This window comes from Ostrea edulis, chromosome 1, assembly GCF_947568905.1.
Source record: "Ostrea edulis chromosome 1, xbOstEdul1.1, whole genome shotgun sequence".
Classification (NCBI taxonomy): domain Eukaryota; kingdom Metazoa; phylum Mollusca; class Bivalvia; order Ostreida; family Ostreidae; genus Ostrea; species Ostrea edulis.
Genome location: NC_079164.1, coordinates 86,045,095 through 86,061,584, shown reverse-complemented (window position 1 = coordinate 86,061,584; position 16,490 = coordinate 86,045,095). Strand labels below are relative to the sequence as shown.

The 16,490-nt window shown below is 35.8% G+C and overlaps 1 protein-coding gene across 1 annotated transcript; it reads right to left on the bottom strand.

Moving 5' to 3' along the window:
- Nucleotides 1–5,062: 5,062 nt before the first annotated feature.
- On the bottom strand, nt 5,063–16,317 carry LOC130048259 (uncharacterized). The gene is made up of 16 exons (XM_056144771.1): nt 16,269–16,317; nt 16,042–16,149; nt 15,717–15,839; nt 15,411–15,518; nt 14,982–15,107; nt 14,611–14,721; nt 14,292–14,402; nt 13,909–14,034; nt 13,565–13,795; nt 13,011–13,118; nt 11,834–11,947; nt 9,974–10,093; nt 9,080–9,211; nt 6,599–6,727; nt 5,660–5,806; nt 5,063–5,276 (listed from the first exon to the last, which is right to left on the bottom strand). Exons 1-16 carry the CDS (start codon nt 16,315–16,317, stop codon nt 5,104–5,106), a joined length of 2,016 nt encoding a protein of 671 aa, XP_056000746.1. The 3' UTR covers nt 5,063–5,103.
- Between the last annotated feature and the right edge of the window lie 173 nt (nt 16,318–16,490).

Sequence of the window (16,490 nt, the reverse complement as noted above, 5' to 3'; positions counted from 1 at the left end):
CTGTCTCATTTCCTTAAAGATTCGATAGTGCGAGTTTCTTTTTTCAAATTGAATAAACAATATTCAAAATTAAGAAAACTGAAGAGAAAGGAATTTAAACAAAACATTTTAAACCAGCTTGATGAATTTGAGTCTAACAACCCTAATGAGTCCCTGGTAAACCAGCCGCGAAATGAAAAGATAGACCGTGATCAAAACTGTATCGAAGGGTGATACATGGTTCCAACATTTTCCAGATCTCACTATCTCAGACAATGTAAAAAACAAACAAACAAACAAACAAACTTTAGAGGAAAAGTTACAAGTAATGGAACATGATAATTTCAATTTTTCCCTGATAGACAAGAAAATTACAAAAGCAGAATTATAAGAAGCCATTTTCCAAACTTAAATCCTAGAAAGCTCCTGGATTAGATGATATTTCTAATGAAATACTTTTAAAAGCATCACAACACTTCATCAGTCCTTGTTTGCTGAAACTTTTAATGCTGTGTTTACATCTGAAAAGTACCCTTCAAAGTGGTCAAAAAGCTTTATTTGTCCTCTATTCAATTCTGTGGGTTCAAATACGCCAGAAAATTACAGAGGCATCAATATTAATAATAGTATTGGAAAATTGTTTAAACTAATAATGTTCAGCAGACTTGACAACTTCTTGCTGGAGAATATCAATCATAAATCACGGATAGGTTTCTCCAAAAAATCTCGCACTGCAGATCATATTTTGTTGTTAAAATGTTTGATTAACAAACATTTAGAGGCTGGTAATAAGAGATTATATGTTCGTTTTGTTGATTTTTGCAAGGCAATAGATAAAGTCTCTCATGTTGACATTGTGTATAAACTACAATCATATGATATCAGTGGGTAATTTTAGAGAACTTTCAAATCTATGTATAAGAATGATAGAATGCGTGTCAAAGTAAATGATAAAATGACAGATTGTGTTTTAAAATCTAGGGTTGGAGTTAGACAAGGCGGTGTCTTTAGCCCATCTTTATTCAAATTCTATATAAATGACCTCCCAAATATTTTAAATGATAGTTCTGTTTCTGTATGTAGATGACCTATCCAATACCAAATCAGATCTCCAACATAAACTAAATATCCTCCACGATTACTGTAGTGAATGGCGTCTAGAAAGGTGAAGATAACGAACAGTGATCAATCTCATAACTCCTACAAGCAATACAAAATAGATAGTTGGGCAAACACGGACCCCTGGACACATCAGAGGTGGGATCAGGTGCCTAGGAGGAGTAAGCATCCCCTGTCGACCGGTCACACCCGCCGTGAGCCCTATATCCTGATTAGGTAAACGGAGTTATCCGTAGTCAAAATCAGTGTGCCAAGAACGGCTTAACAATAGGTATGAAACACGTCAGACAGCATTTGACCCAATGATAGGCTGTATTGACGAACTAGATCGTTATAACGACTATATAATTTGCGAAATGCTTACTTCAATCGAGACCCCTGTACCATTAACTTGTTTGTCAGTAGCTTACCTCGATTTAAAAACTGACTATACGCAGAACAAGCTCTTGCATATCGAATCAGTTGAGATATATAAACACCATATGCAGGTGATAATGGAATATTGCTACATAAATATGGGAAGTTGACGATGGAGAAGCTGAAGTCATCCCGTTTGTCATACAGTTGAGTTGTCAATTTGCCGTTAATGTCTACTTTCAATAAAATATCTAAGTATGAAGCAGAAGTGGACGACTCTGTGGTGTCCTTTATATCGAGTTCACAGGGATATATCAAATCGACATATGAATGAAAGTTATTATTGTTAATAGACAAAACGTCATCAGTATATCGAAATGTCGAATTGAAGGCCACAGCGAGAGATTTTTTCTTCTCACGTAGAAGTTTTTGAATAAATTCTGCTTCATATCAATATAGAAACAGGTCAGCTAACAAAGGAGCGCAATTCGTGCCCATGACCTGATCATCAAAGACCACGAAGATTTTGTCAATGAGGAACTCTAGCATATTTTTTTTATTTCAACTTCAGAGTACTTGTGCGTGGAATCAGAGTGGTGTTTAACGAAGTAAGTTTTTGAATAACTGATCACTAGATATGAATATTTCCGTTTTTCATTTTTGTTGAAGAAGCAACTGTCTATGATGTCAAAAAGTCTAGTCTTTAATTTATCGCGAGGAATGGTCGTGTATAGTGTTGAAAAGTCATAAGTTTTAATGTTATTGATTTGGGAAAAATTCTGCGATTTCAAGTTTACTAAAAGTTCTTTAGAATTTTTTAGAATCCACATTTGATTAACACCACTTCTGGCATATGTAGTCGCACAGTAAGTTTGAAGTTTCTCCTTCACAGCTGTTAATATTTTCGTGAGGAGAAAAGAAAGGGGCTTGGTAGAACACTTACTGGATCCAGCAATGTATCTTTGTTTGTAAGGGTTTTTGTGTAGTTTAGGAATCCAGTATAGGTACGGTAACTCATATTCATTCGATCCACTGACTGGGATATTAAATGTGTCTAAAACTGAAGCATGGTTTTGAAGAACTTCATCTTTTAAAGTAAGCATAAAAAAACAAAAGTAATTATTTTCAACAACTCGGGAAGACTACTGAAGGAAGCATTGTTTTGGTAATGATGTTATAGAATGTGTAAAACAATACCAATATCTAGGTTTAACTCTTGAAAACAAGGGAAAGTTTATTAAAGCAAAGAAATAGTTATATCAACAAGATTGCTACACATAGCCAAGTCCCCTACTGCCGCAAAAAAAGTTGAAGCACAAAAGTCCCACAATTCCTGTAAAATTTGTCGAATCAAAATGACGGTGCAATATGATCAACTACATATGGTGACCAACAATCCTACAAAATTTGAACAAAATCCGTTGAGCGGTTTTGGAGGAGTTGCGTCCACAAAGATTAGTGTTTCTATAGTGTAGCACGTACAAATTCAACAAAGTCCCATAACTCCTGTACAAATTGTTGAATCAAAATGGTAGCGAAATATGATCAATTGCACATGGTGACTAACAATCCTACAAAATATGAACAAAATCCGTTGAGCGGTTTCTGAGGAGTTGCGTCCGCAAAGTGAAGTGGAACGGACGGACGGACGGACGCACGCACGGACACCGGTATTTCTATGCCCCCTTCCGCGTTGCGGTGGGGGACAAAAACGATTAAAGGCATCCTTCAAAATTTTACAGGGATATAAAAATTGCTGATTATAAAAACATTTTTTTTAAAACATATATTTGATCATTGTATTAAACCCATAGTGTTGTATGGTTATGAGAACTGGAAAATTATTAATGTTACCTGGAAAAGAAGAAATCTCCCACTTTTTGATATATTCAAAGAATGGGATGTGGAAAAACTAAATATGAAATTCTGTAAATATATTACGGGGGTGTCTAAAACGTATACAAATATAGGAATCTATTCTGAACTGGGCAGGTATCTATTATATATTGATATGCTAAAACAAACATTTATGTACTGGTTATAGACTAGATCACCCAACTTCAAACCTATTACAGACTGCTTTCAACGAGTGCAGGTCTAACACCATTAACAGTGACTGGTATTCTAGTATATTATTCTACAGTAAAAACAAAACTAGATATCCAGGGCCGTAAATTACATGGAGGCGGAGGAGGCAGCTGCCTCCTCCAACTTTTGAGCCAAAAAAAATTAAAATTTAAAGTTCATTAGAATTTATGTTGTTTCCAATAACTAAGAACATGATACCTCCCTTAAAAAGCATTCCAAATCTTTCTTTTAGAATGAGTTAGTCAAGTAACATCTTAGAAGGCCCTAGAATCAAGGATTTTGCACGAAACGTGTTCAGTGTGCACAAAATGTGCTCAGCGTCTGTTCAGCGTCAGACCCCCGCCTAATTTCCTGCCTCCTCCAAATTGAAGGTTAATTTACGGCCCTGATATCATTTTGTCCCTTTGCAAAAAATTAAGAGAAAACTTTGAATTGTACATAAAAAGCAACTGCATAACAATTCCTCAAACTTTTGGAAAAAATATTCGTACCAGTTACATGCAAGGAGTTGGCAAATTAAGTACATACTTTCAGTACAAAAAGTTATTCAATTTTGAAAAATACCTGAATCTAAAAACTCAAGACAATCGGGTAATTCTCACTAAATTCAGAATTAGTAATCATTGCCTACGGGAATAAACAGGCAGATATGAAAGAGGAATTAATAAATATGGTAAAAATAAAATTCTTCCTAGATGTGAAAAAGTCTGTCAACACTGTATCTCAGGTTCAACAGAGGATGAATTACATTTTCTACTCGAATATCCACTATATAATAATCATAGCGGAGAATAAGATATTTAAAACCTTTCCAAAGCTAGTACTGCTTAACAATGCTGATCTGTTCAAATGAGGATCCCGAGTTTGCTGTTTTATTATGCTTGTACGAGTACCAAATGAACATATGTTTTGTGTGTATTTCATGCATGCGTTGATAGATTTGACGGCTAACTCTCTGTTCATCATGCAGTGTAACTGTCTTTGTTTTCCTTTGTCGTATGTTTCTGTGTGCATCCTGATGCTCCTCTGTGGGCCCAAGTTGGTTGAATAAAATAATCTATTCTGGAGTTAATTTTCTCAAAGTCCCGTGGGAATCCGGATTAGAATAGGTATCCAGCACCTCTTGATTGTCGTAAGAGGCAACTAAATGGGGCAGTACTTCGGATGAGACCGCAAATTAGAACCGAGGCCCTGTGTCACAGCAGGTGTGGCACGATAAAGATCCTTCCTGCTCAAGGACTGTATAAATGCCGAGGATAGGCCTAAATTATGCATATCCAAGAGTGAAAGATTCTTAAGTGAGACGTTAAACAATATACAATGATTACAATCAATCAATCGAAGTCTACCCCCCCCCCCCCACCTTCATCCCATTTCTAAGACCAGGGAATCGGTTTTCTTTTTGACTGACTTATCTTATAGATTGAGCACCAAACTCCAGCGACATGTTATCATTACTAATACTAATGTCATCAATATTAGTAATGGTATTACCCATGTACAACAAAAACAAAAAAGAACAAAACTTATTATTTTTATTTGAAATCACAAAACAAACATTCAACAATCTTGTTGACACATGATTGGTTCTGGACCACCACATTCGTATTTGACTGTCTTAACATCTCCATCCACGGCTGAACACTTGCAGTCATCATTAAGCTGACCGTTAACATAGGCAGAAAAACCGGTGGATCCCACTGGCCGACAAGCGCCATAGGCATCCCGACATGCTAATGGAAACACAAGACAAAGATTCATGATAAAAAGTATTTGAGAAGGTTATCTTGTAAGAAAATAATGCTATCAATATCAAGATAGTTCGTTAATTATATCTTAACAGTATATGTATTCAAATCTACTACAAGTAGGTAAATGTGTGATCAGTGTGTGTGATATTGAGGCGTCACATGTTCAAGAAATATCAACATAATAAGAAATCCTTCATGTTTATTTAGTCTTTTGATTACAAAATCTAATGACACATGACATGTCATGCAATGCATTATCGTCCTTCCATCTATTTCATGGGAAATTTATGTGATCGTACGATAGTGGTGACATGTTGAACAGGTTACCTGAGCCTAAAATAGTGGTGACATGTTGAACTGCTTACCTGAGCCTATGATGGTGGTGATGTATTTGTTCTCCTGCACCTGGTCCTTAGAGCACTGTTTCTTGAAGCAGCCGTCGTAGTGCTGTTCCTCCCATATGGAGCCAACGCTGTGACAAATCATACCATCACCTAACCCCTCCTGACAGGCTACAGATCCAAAGTGAAAGAGAATCTCAGGACCGGTTCACAGTCGATTAATAACACACCTATTTAATCACGATTGTGTTGGTTCGAGCCTCTAGAGAGTAAACTGAGTTTAACCTACTTCAAAACAAACTATGACAGAAATCTGATTGTAATGGAGTAAATATAGAACGTTGGATTCAATTTTTGATGAAATTTTGATAAAATATTACGATTCTCATCACATTTGAATAAACTACCTCAAAAGTCAGCTTTGATATGATGGACGCCACTTATCCTACTTTGCACTCACATTTTACAATTTAAAAATTACTGTATTTGATATCTTTATCCAAGGGCAGATCACTTTAAGCACAAAAAGGTACATGGAGCATAGTTTTTCTTTCTCTCAGTCTCAACAACTCCCTGTATTGTAGTGACAATATATATATCTTGATAAGTTTAAAAATATGAAAATACGCATATTGGAATTCTTCAGTTTGCAGTATGCCAATGTTAGGTATGTTAATTTAGTGTGGAAACTTGTGGGTTAACCCAGAATCACTGGAGTTCACCAAGAATGGCTATGTAGTTTGAACCGGCTGTAAGTATGTAGACTGAAATTGATTCATTGCGATTTCATACAAGTACATGATAAAGTACCATTAAGTGATGACAATCGAACCATCACCACATAAAAAGGTATTCCAAATAGTAACCACTAGTTGATCTACAAATGATGGGGATTAACTTAATGATTAACATTTATTCAATAGGTTTGAGGAGTAATATTAAAATTAGTGAAATAAAACTTGCCACCACTGATGATCTTAATGGAGGATTCTCTTGAACCGTCTTTGGTGTTTCTAACTTTGCATTTTTTCTCAAAACATCCGTCTCTCCAAACTTCGCCGTTCAGTTTACACTCATCGTCATGTGGACAACCTGGAAATAGAAATCTAGCTGTGTAACAATAAGAATCATAAAGCAGACATGACCAAAACGGCAGGACTATAAAAAATCACAGAAGACTCAAAAATAGAATCTCGGTTGGGGTCCCATACATCAATAAATAGTACAGATCGAGTTTTCAATAGTAAACCATAAATAGTATATAGTTATTAAATGGGAATTAATGCAATAGTTGTTTTGTCAACCTCGAGTAAGAACTGCTAGTCAAGGGCTTTAGCACTAAGTCAATAATTTTTACCAAGGGGCTGACAAAATGACATTTAAATACATTTACTAACTGTTTTATTATTATGATGACATTTAAGTACATTTAATAACTGTTTTATTATACCGAAAAAATCCTGATTAATTATACTGTCTCCGCCATACTTGACACACGATAATCAAATATATAGACGCTTGAAACAGGATTGCAAATGTTAAGCGTTTTAAAGATCATGAAGGGGCCAAATGCAAATAGAAGTGTCCGCCCAAAGACAAGCAACCTGCAGGGGCCTGTTTCACAAAAGAACTTACGACCAACTTTACATACTGGAATTTTCCAGTTTATTGTAAGATCACTCACACACTTGAATTGCTCATATGAGTTATGAGATTGATCACTCTTCGTTATCTTCATCTTTCACACCAAATGCAAAATATTTTTTTAATGTTGAAAATTAACCCCCAGAAAGGGTTTTCTTCATTCATTTAAAGAAATAGCTGCACAAGTTAAGACATGCCCCTTTGTCGTAGGTAGCTTGTGTCTTATGCTACAGGGTGAATAGTCCTTTAGTGTATAAATATCACATAGGTGTTAAATTGTTTATGGTATGATAGTAGTAAATTGCAAATGTAGCAATAAGTTACCGTCACCGAGGGTCGACTAAAGGCTGTCATTAGCTCCATGTTTGTGCTACCTTGAGACCGAGAGGATAAACCATCTTATAATATGTTACCTATGTAACATTTGGCAATATCCACATTTCCATGAATAGACACTTTATCATTTCTTTTCAAAACTCATTTGCCCAAATAAAGGCATCCGTATTCACGACAATGTACCTAGCCTAATTCTATAGGATGCAACAAATTAATGGATCTGAATGTAGCTGAAAGAAATAACAAATTAATGGATCTGAATGTAGCTGAAAGAAATAACAAATTCATGGATCTGAATGTAGCTGAAAGAGATGCATAGAGACACACTAGTCACCCCAAACACCGAATACTTATCGAATACGGCTGAAATACTACAAATAAGGTGGAAAATCAAACTTCACCTATCGAATACGGCTGAAATACTACAAATAAGGTGGAAAATCAAACTTGACCTATCGAATACGGTTGAAATACTACAAATAAGGTGGAAAATCAAACTTCACCTATCGAATACGGCTGAAATACTACAAATAAGGTGGAAAATCAAACTTGACCTATCGAATACGGTTGAAATACTACAAATAAGGTGGAAAATCAAACTTCACCTATCGAATACGGTTGAAATACTACAAATAAGGTGGAAAATCAAACTTGACCTATCGAATACGGTTGAAATACTACAAATAAGGTGGAAAATCAAACTTCACCTATCGAATACGGTTGAAATACTACAAATAAGGTGGAAAATCAAACTTCACCTATCGAATACGGCTGAAATACTACAAATAAGGTGGAAAATCAAACTTAACCTATCGAATACGGCTGAAATACTACAAATAAGGTGGAAAATCAAACTTCACCTATCGAATACGGCTGAAATACTACAAATAAGGTGGAAAATCAAACTTCACCTATCAAATACGGCTGAAATACTACAAATAAGGTGGAAAATCAAACTTCACCTATCGAATACGGCTGAAATACTATAAATAAGGTGGAAAATCAAACTTCACCTATCGAATATGGCTGAAATACTACAAATAAGGTGGAGAATCAAACTTGACCTATTAATATATGAATCTACAAATATTGTAGACTTGATTATAAATAAATTATGTAACGTAATATTTAACTCTTAACTTCTGTGTAAGTCTTGATCTTTTATGAATCCAGAAATATGTAAAATCATAGAATAATCTACATTTGGTTGAACACAAGCACACTAACTTCTGATGCAACAAATACCTTGCATCTCTCTCCAACCCTCTCTCTCCGACGATGAAATGAGGATGGATATACCCCTGATGCTTAATCCATGATAATGATAATGCAAATACAGAGAAAATTATTACAGGTGCCCAGTAAGGGGAAAGGGGGAGGTACAGAAGTTTAACAACGTTCTGCAGCAGTGAGTCAGGCGATCGTCTATTCTACACAAACCATCCCATGGTTGCTGAACTCTACCTATATCTCTGGACACTATCATGTCTACATCTCCGTTGGGTTTCTGGTTCATTGTGCAGGTGTAGATGGAGCAGCCTTTTTCTGACTTCCACTTATCCCCAGGACTGTAACATCTGTCCACCCAGTAACAACCTGTAATACAACACCCCCTATAGTAGAGAAGCACAAACTTGTTCTTATTTCGGTTAAAACTGTAGCATTATAAAATGAATGAATATTAAATCCTAAACGTAATGTTACTTGATTACACTAAGCCGGTCATCCCCTATTTTCAACTTACATGTAACTCAACACATAACTAACCAGTACCCCAGTTATCTTCTACCTTCAACTTACTACCACGCATGACTACTCCAGTTATCTTCTACCTTCAACTTACTACCACGCATGACTACCCCAGTTATCTTCTACCATTCAACTTACTACCCCGCATGACTACCCCAGTTATCTTTTATCTTCAATTTATAATTATACACAAATAACCGTTACCCCAGTCATTCCCTACCTTCAACTTAACTTTACACATAAATAATCACTATCCAAGTTCTCTTCTACCTTCACCTTTACCCCACAGTAACTGAACACCTATCCAGTAATTCTATGAAATATTTCACCTGTGTGAATAGTTAACTTTCCACTACCCAGACATTCCCAGTTTTTCTTCCTGTCATTCATCAACATAACTTATCCCACCATGTATACATGGTATCATTACATAGCGTATCAAATGACGTGATCCTCCACACTCACTCAGTAAAATGCCGTACCCGTTTGTATATATCAATTTTCCACGTGTATCCTGTTGTATACGTGCGTTATGCTGCTATAATATTTCCACACTTATTACACTCTATTGCATAAATTCAAGCTTCAATACCTGGTAAGAAAACCTACCCCATTGTATAGGCACATACATGCCACATCTATCGTATTTCTGACATTCGTACACAGTACATCCTTCTTTCATTGTGTGGCCGAAGGGGTAAAGAGTTCCGTTCAATTTGCATCCCTTCACTGAAAATATACAGTACACGATTTAACACATTGCTGTATTCTGACTAACAAATTGTCATTTCATCCATATTTTTCCCCCACATAATTAGTAGGACGTCTGTCAAATGGGGACCTTACATGGCGATTTGTTGTGAAGATCATAAACTATTGTAGCTTTTACAATTCTGTGAAGTTGAAAATGAGTAGGATCATAACGGACCGTCATATAGATCCCGAAACTTAAAAAACGGCTGAAATGTTACCACGTAAATTATGAATCAATCAATCGTGTTATTCCTCTCAAAACAAAGGAGCACGTCTTTGCTAAAACCTAGAAGTTTACGTGCTATTTGAGTTAATTTTTCAAATTCTGGTTACAATTACGCTAATCACTTATTGATGATTTATTGAATGCATAAATAGAACCCTTCATTTAACTATAAATAACTTGTCGTTCTAATTAAAGCATATTGTTAAAGACGTGTTAATTAATGAATATCATTCTTAATGTGACTTGCTAATCCAATAATGTACAATGTATGAACATGAAGCCTTTTAAACAATATGTTACCATGTTTGTTCTCTTTCCGTTACAATCTTCCCAGGTTTGTATATAAACCTCATGGATCGAGTAACAGTGGATCTACATTAAATGAGGATACTTGCATTTCGCTGTGAAAAATGATTTGAGATCATGGTTTGTTCAAGCGTAAATCTATTCCGTGTCATGAACCTATCACACACAAAACACGATACGATGAAAACCCAATTTATTCCATCAATAATAGCACCGCTAGGGCACATGATACTCCCGTCTGGAACTACATGTACATAACAACTAGGTTCGATGGAACTAGGCATTACAGTGTGCAATATATGATCCAGGCACATTTTTGAAAATGTATGGCCATAGAATTCCAAAATATGGTCATATCAACTTACTGATCGCGACACACCTCCGCAAGAGGCATCAACTGATCAAGTTTGATGATCCTAGGTCTACAATTTGAGTATGTATATAGCCATAAAACTCCAGAAGGAAGCCAGTGACCTATTCTTAGGAAAAGACACACTTTCCCCCATGATGCATCAGCTGACAAGGTCTGATAGTCCCAGGCCTAACAGTGTGAAAGACTCGGGACACAAAAACCCAACAAACGGGAATGCTCAATTCAAGAGACGGGCGTTTAACGTGGAAATTTAAATGACATATTTTGAAGACTTTTGAATATGTATTATTCGAACCTCAATATTGTAATATTTACCTCGAATTCCGCGTCGTATTTTGTAATTTAACGTCATAAATCCTCACTGCAAGTGCTTTTCTTAAATTTCAGAAACATATCGATTTTGTGAAATTTTTTATTTCAGTCAAAGATGTATCTTTATATGTGATGCCAACAAAAATTCTGTATACAAAGTTTCATAATGTTAGCGGAAAGGATAATGATACGTAAATGTGCACTTCTCGACTGAAATTTCAAGTATTTTGAAAATTTTAACAAAAGCTGTCAAACCCGATATATAAGCGTGTCCTAATGCCACCGGCAATCATGAGATACATTATCAGGAAATATTCATCAGATTGTAGTACTGATGACTCACTGTCAGAAGTGAAAATAAAACATAAAATGCGCAACTGCATGATATGGCGTTTTATCGGTCTGTACAATCATAACTACATCAAGTAAGAAACAACAATTTACGAGATGTCCCGTAATTACAATATTCTCACAAGGTACAAGGTCATACCCAACTTACCTTCAGTAACGACAACACACGAGGACCCATCACAGACACATTTATGAGTTGATCCATCAAGTTCCTCTACTAGCTCTCCAGGTTTCATACATCTACCATATCTATCCATACAACCTTCAAAACATATTGTTTGATTATTTGGTTTTGTGCCTCTCGAATAATTTTCAACTCATAATACGGGTGAAGGGCTGCAAAATTTAGGCTTATGTTTGTCGCTTGCGGCCTTTGAGGAGGGAGGGATCTTTAACGTGCCACACCTGCTGTGACACGGGGCCTCGGTTCTTACGGACTCATCCGAAGGACTGTCCGATTTAGTCGCCTCTCACGACAAGCAAGGGGTACTGAGGACCCTTTATATCCTGGATCCCCACGGGAGCGAAAGATATCGTATGATCATAGAATTTCTGAAACTTTGAATATATACGATATTCGTGAAAAGAACACTTTCATGTTATCTTAAGAAGGTTAATGTAAAAATATGACAACTGTACTTTCTGTAAACAGGAAATAAAAACTATCGAACATGTATTAATGTCTTATTCACATATCGTAACTCTATGGAGTAGCCTCTATATATACTGTATGCAAAGAACTATAAATATTTTGCTTAAAAATCAATTTCACTCGGACTATTACATCATTTGAAGATGAAGAACAATGCTAAGAAACATATTTCAATGCACACAGAAATGCACAAATCTTGAGTCTAATTGGAAAATATCTTTGACTTCTGACATTATAAAATACATGTACTGTATTACCACATAACCAATTACGATTGCATGACGCATTCCAACACCGCTGAACATCTGCAGTCTTTTTTTCCCTATCCCATAGAAATCAGTCTTGTTTTGATACCTACTGATGATATCCATGTTCAGTAGATGAATAAGGTAAGGTCTCTTGTTCAAATATTACTTTGAATTTCATATTTGCAATATAATTTTTAACACAATGAAATGAAATTTTCAACATAAAAATACTGTGATTTCATTCATTTCAATGGATATCAAAGTTCAAAGGATTAGATATAAATATTAGAAAAATTCACGGACAGACCAACTTTGTTCTTTCCACGTATAAAAGAACTGCACTGTTTTATCAACTGATTTGTGGTCTTGTAGAACCCCGAAAACGACGACTGTCCGTGTTAAAAAAAAATAATGAATTGATTTACCCGAGGCAATGAGCACCATAGATCCTCCCATTTCACATCGGTATTTATTACAACCAAACGACACTTCGTCCATTACACTGTGGCACCTTCCATACGAATCGATGCAACCTATACAAAAGACAAATACACATTTAATATACATTTAAAGTAACTCTGCACATTGTTTTACGTCACGTTTAACAATGTTTTCAGTCATACAGAGATGTCATCGCCTATATATGTTTGACTTCTGCCTAACGTTCAAGACCGTATCGGCGAGGGTTATTTATCGTGCTAATGTCCACTGTGCCAAGGAACCTCCTTTTAAAGGTTATATCCGGAACTCCTGTGATTTTCAATTTTAATGCTAGGTGCTTGGCAAAGGAACAGTCACTACCTATGTTAAACGTCTTAAGTTTGATCACAAATCGAACCCAGAACTTTATGGTTTACCTCACAGTTGCAAAGCCAGTGCTCTAACCTTTGGGTTATCGCGATCATTGGTTTAAAGAAACTGTTTTATGTTCAAATCTATATGATTTTATACGTGTTTGATAGTTTATTAAGAAAAGTACCTCTTCGCTGTATGACTTCCGTTTGGACGTAATCTGGTCCCTCCTGTGTAATAACACATTTATAATGAATGCAGTTCTTTGTCCACGTGCTACCAACATCTTTACACTCTCCATCCCACTCACACGAGATCTTCTTGGGAATCAGCTCACCCCTGGTGGTACACCGATACTGCACACAGTCCTTCATATGAGAGGTTCTAGAGCGCTTGCACTTTCCATCGACAGTGCAACCTTTCAAGTGGAAGTTGTATATTTATGAATAAACGACAATGTTTTCTATCGAGGCACGATTGTGACAGTACGTACAATTTTTGGAAGGTCATATTCTAGAATTTCAAACATACCAATCGTTCTTTCAATTATTTTGACATCATTGTCTGCTATGTCCATAGCACACGTATACCCTCGACATGTCTCCTTGTCAAACCACTTAGTGTCAACTGGTTTACACTCTCCGTTCCAGATGCAACCTGTTATAACGGATTGAAATTTAAACTGGAGTCGATAATCTGTATTTCTACTATTTATACATTTTAATCAGCGATAAGAATTGGCAGGTAAGTTTACTAGCCAGTGACCACTAAGATTATGAAAATCAGAAAAGAAATTCATTCTGCGATAATAGAAATTACACACAATATCTTTTGAATGCAGTCTATAGTATACCTATGTTAATGTGTATTACATTTCCCTATTACAACAATCTGATACAAAATAAGTTCGTTACCTTTACCGATAGGAACCAAACTTTTAGCCTCTCCATCACACACGTAAGTTACACATTCTAACACTATCTTTGACCCAGGATCCATACACTGGTCGTTAGGTCCGATACAACCTTCACAAAAATGACATGAACAACTCCTATATTGACTGCTTATTGGTAATAAGGTTTCAGGTCAATCCCACATAAAAACGAAAACCTTTTTGGAACTTGACTTTATACGTAAGGAATTATACCATGATAAAATTTACCAAATATATATCCATCACTCTATTTTTATTTTCTGAGGAAAGTAAGTTATCATTCTGTCAGTTGTTTTTACCAAACTCTGTTTCTTGCACAATGCCCCCTGGTTTACACGTGGATCTGGAACAGCCTCTCTGGATTATGTCGTCTCCAACTTTGTAACAGTGACCGTTTTCACCGACACAACCTAGTATGGAAAATTCAACGCTTTGAGAAGGGATTACACTATGGTGTTTCAAATATATGCATCAACTCAATCGAACCAAGTGCAGATCGGTTACCACAACTACAGATATCAGAATGAATTATTTTAGAGCCACTATGAAAATGTACGTGGAGATTCGTTATCCAGAAAAATTTAGACATGGTCTGTTTTGTATTTTCGTATCATCAAAATCAGCAATGGTAAACAGCTCCAACAAAAGTATATCAATAATAAAAACATACCGTGTGACTCGATTACTTTGGTCTGGACATAGTCAGGTCCTCTTGCTATCAATTTACACGTATATGTAATGCATCCCTCTGTCCAGGTGCTGTCAATTTCCTTGCATTCACCTTGAAACTCGCATCCTGTACGAAAAACATATATATTGCTAACGAAAACGGGTTAATTGAGCTGCAATGTAATGGCTTGGAGTATGTATTTTACAATTTCAGCCCACATGTAATTCTTTAAAACAAAATCGAAAAATGAAGAGCAAGTGAACTATATCTGGAGACTTACCGAAAAGGTGACTACTGAATATAAATGGGGATTAGCTGATTAGGGACAATTTGAAGATTAACGTTTTGTTTAAAGAATCAATGAGGAGCATAAGTGGGAATTCACAGCATGATATGAGTCAGTTGAAGTTTGAGTCCATAAAGACTTACTGATCTGGGTTGGTTTGAAGTTCGACGTCTCGCTGCAGAGGTATTTGTTACAGCCCTCCACTGTACCCTCTCCGGTTGTAAAGCATCTACCATTGTCACCTTTACAGCCTGGAATTTTGTTAAACGGTGAGAATGAAAGTGTTTGTTTGCATTACAATTCTCCCAATGACAGATAAGAAAGTCAATTATTATGAGGTAAATAATCACGACTTGCATTTTATTTGAGATCAAAGCAACATTCGGATATGGAGATATTATTCTAGTCGAAATCAAGGTATATTTATGAAGACTAATGCATTATGGTACCTGTTTTTTCTACTATTGATATGTCGTGGACATCACTGTCGTATACACACGTGTAAGTAGTACATGTCTTGGGGTCAAACCAAGTCGAATTAATTGCTTTACATTCCCCATCGTAAACACAACCTGATTAAACAATAGTAAAGATTGTAATATCAAATTGTGCATAATTATGACAATGAGTTGATATAAACACCATATTAAACTTATATTCACTGATAAATAATATATATCAGAACTTGCAAAATTGCAAGATTATCTACCATTCAAATCTAAAATTACTTTATCACATAAATGCCCAACTCTTTTAAATCTTTCTGTAACTTGCCTAGCATGTCGATAACCATAAGATAACCACTAGGATCACACTTGTAGGCTGCACATCCACTCTGAACTTGCTCATTTGGCTTCAAACAACGTCCATTTAATTCGCAACCTGAATTCAACCAATAATTGGTGTAAAGAAAAATCGAGAATGTTACTAATCATTAAGATTTGATTTCTAGAAATATCAGTGAGGTTTGTCAGATGAACATGACAGTGATACTTGTGGACCATTTTCGCGTTTGATTTTGATAGAGGCATTGTAGTACGAATGGTTCATGGCACACGTGCAGTTTCTCGCATAAGATAAATGATTATCTATGCTTTCAATGTAAAGGAAATAAACGTTTTATAATAAATCAATGTTTCCAAAGTTCACATTTTCCCGCGTAAAATGAAACGATATGATATACTATGATACCATGAGAATATTTCTAAGTTGTATTCATAAAA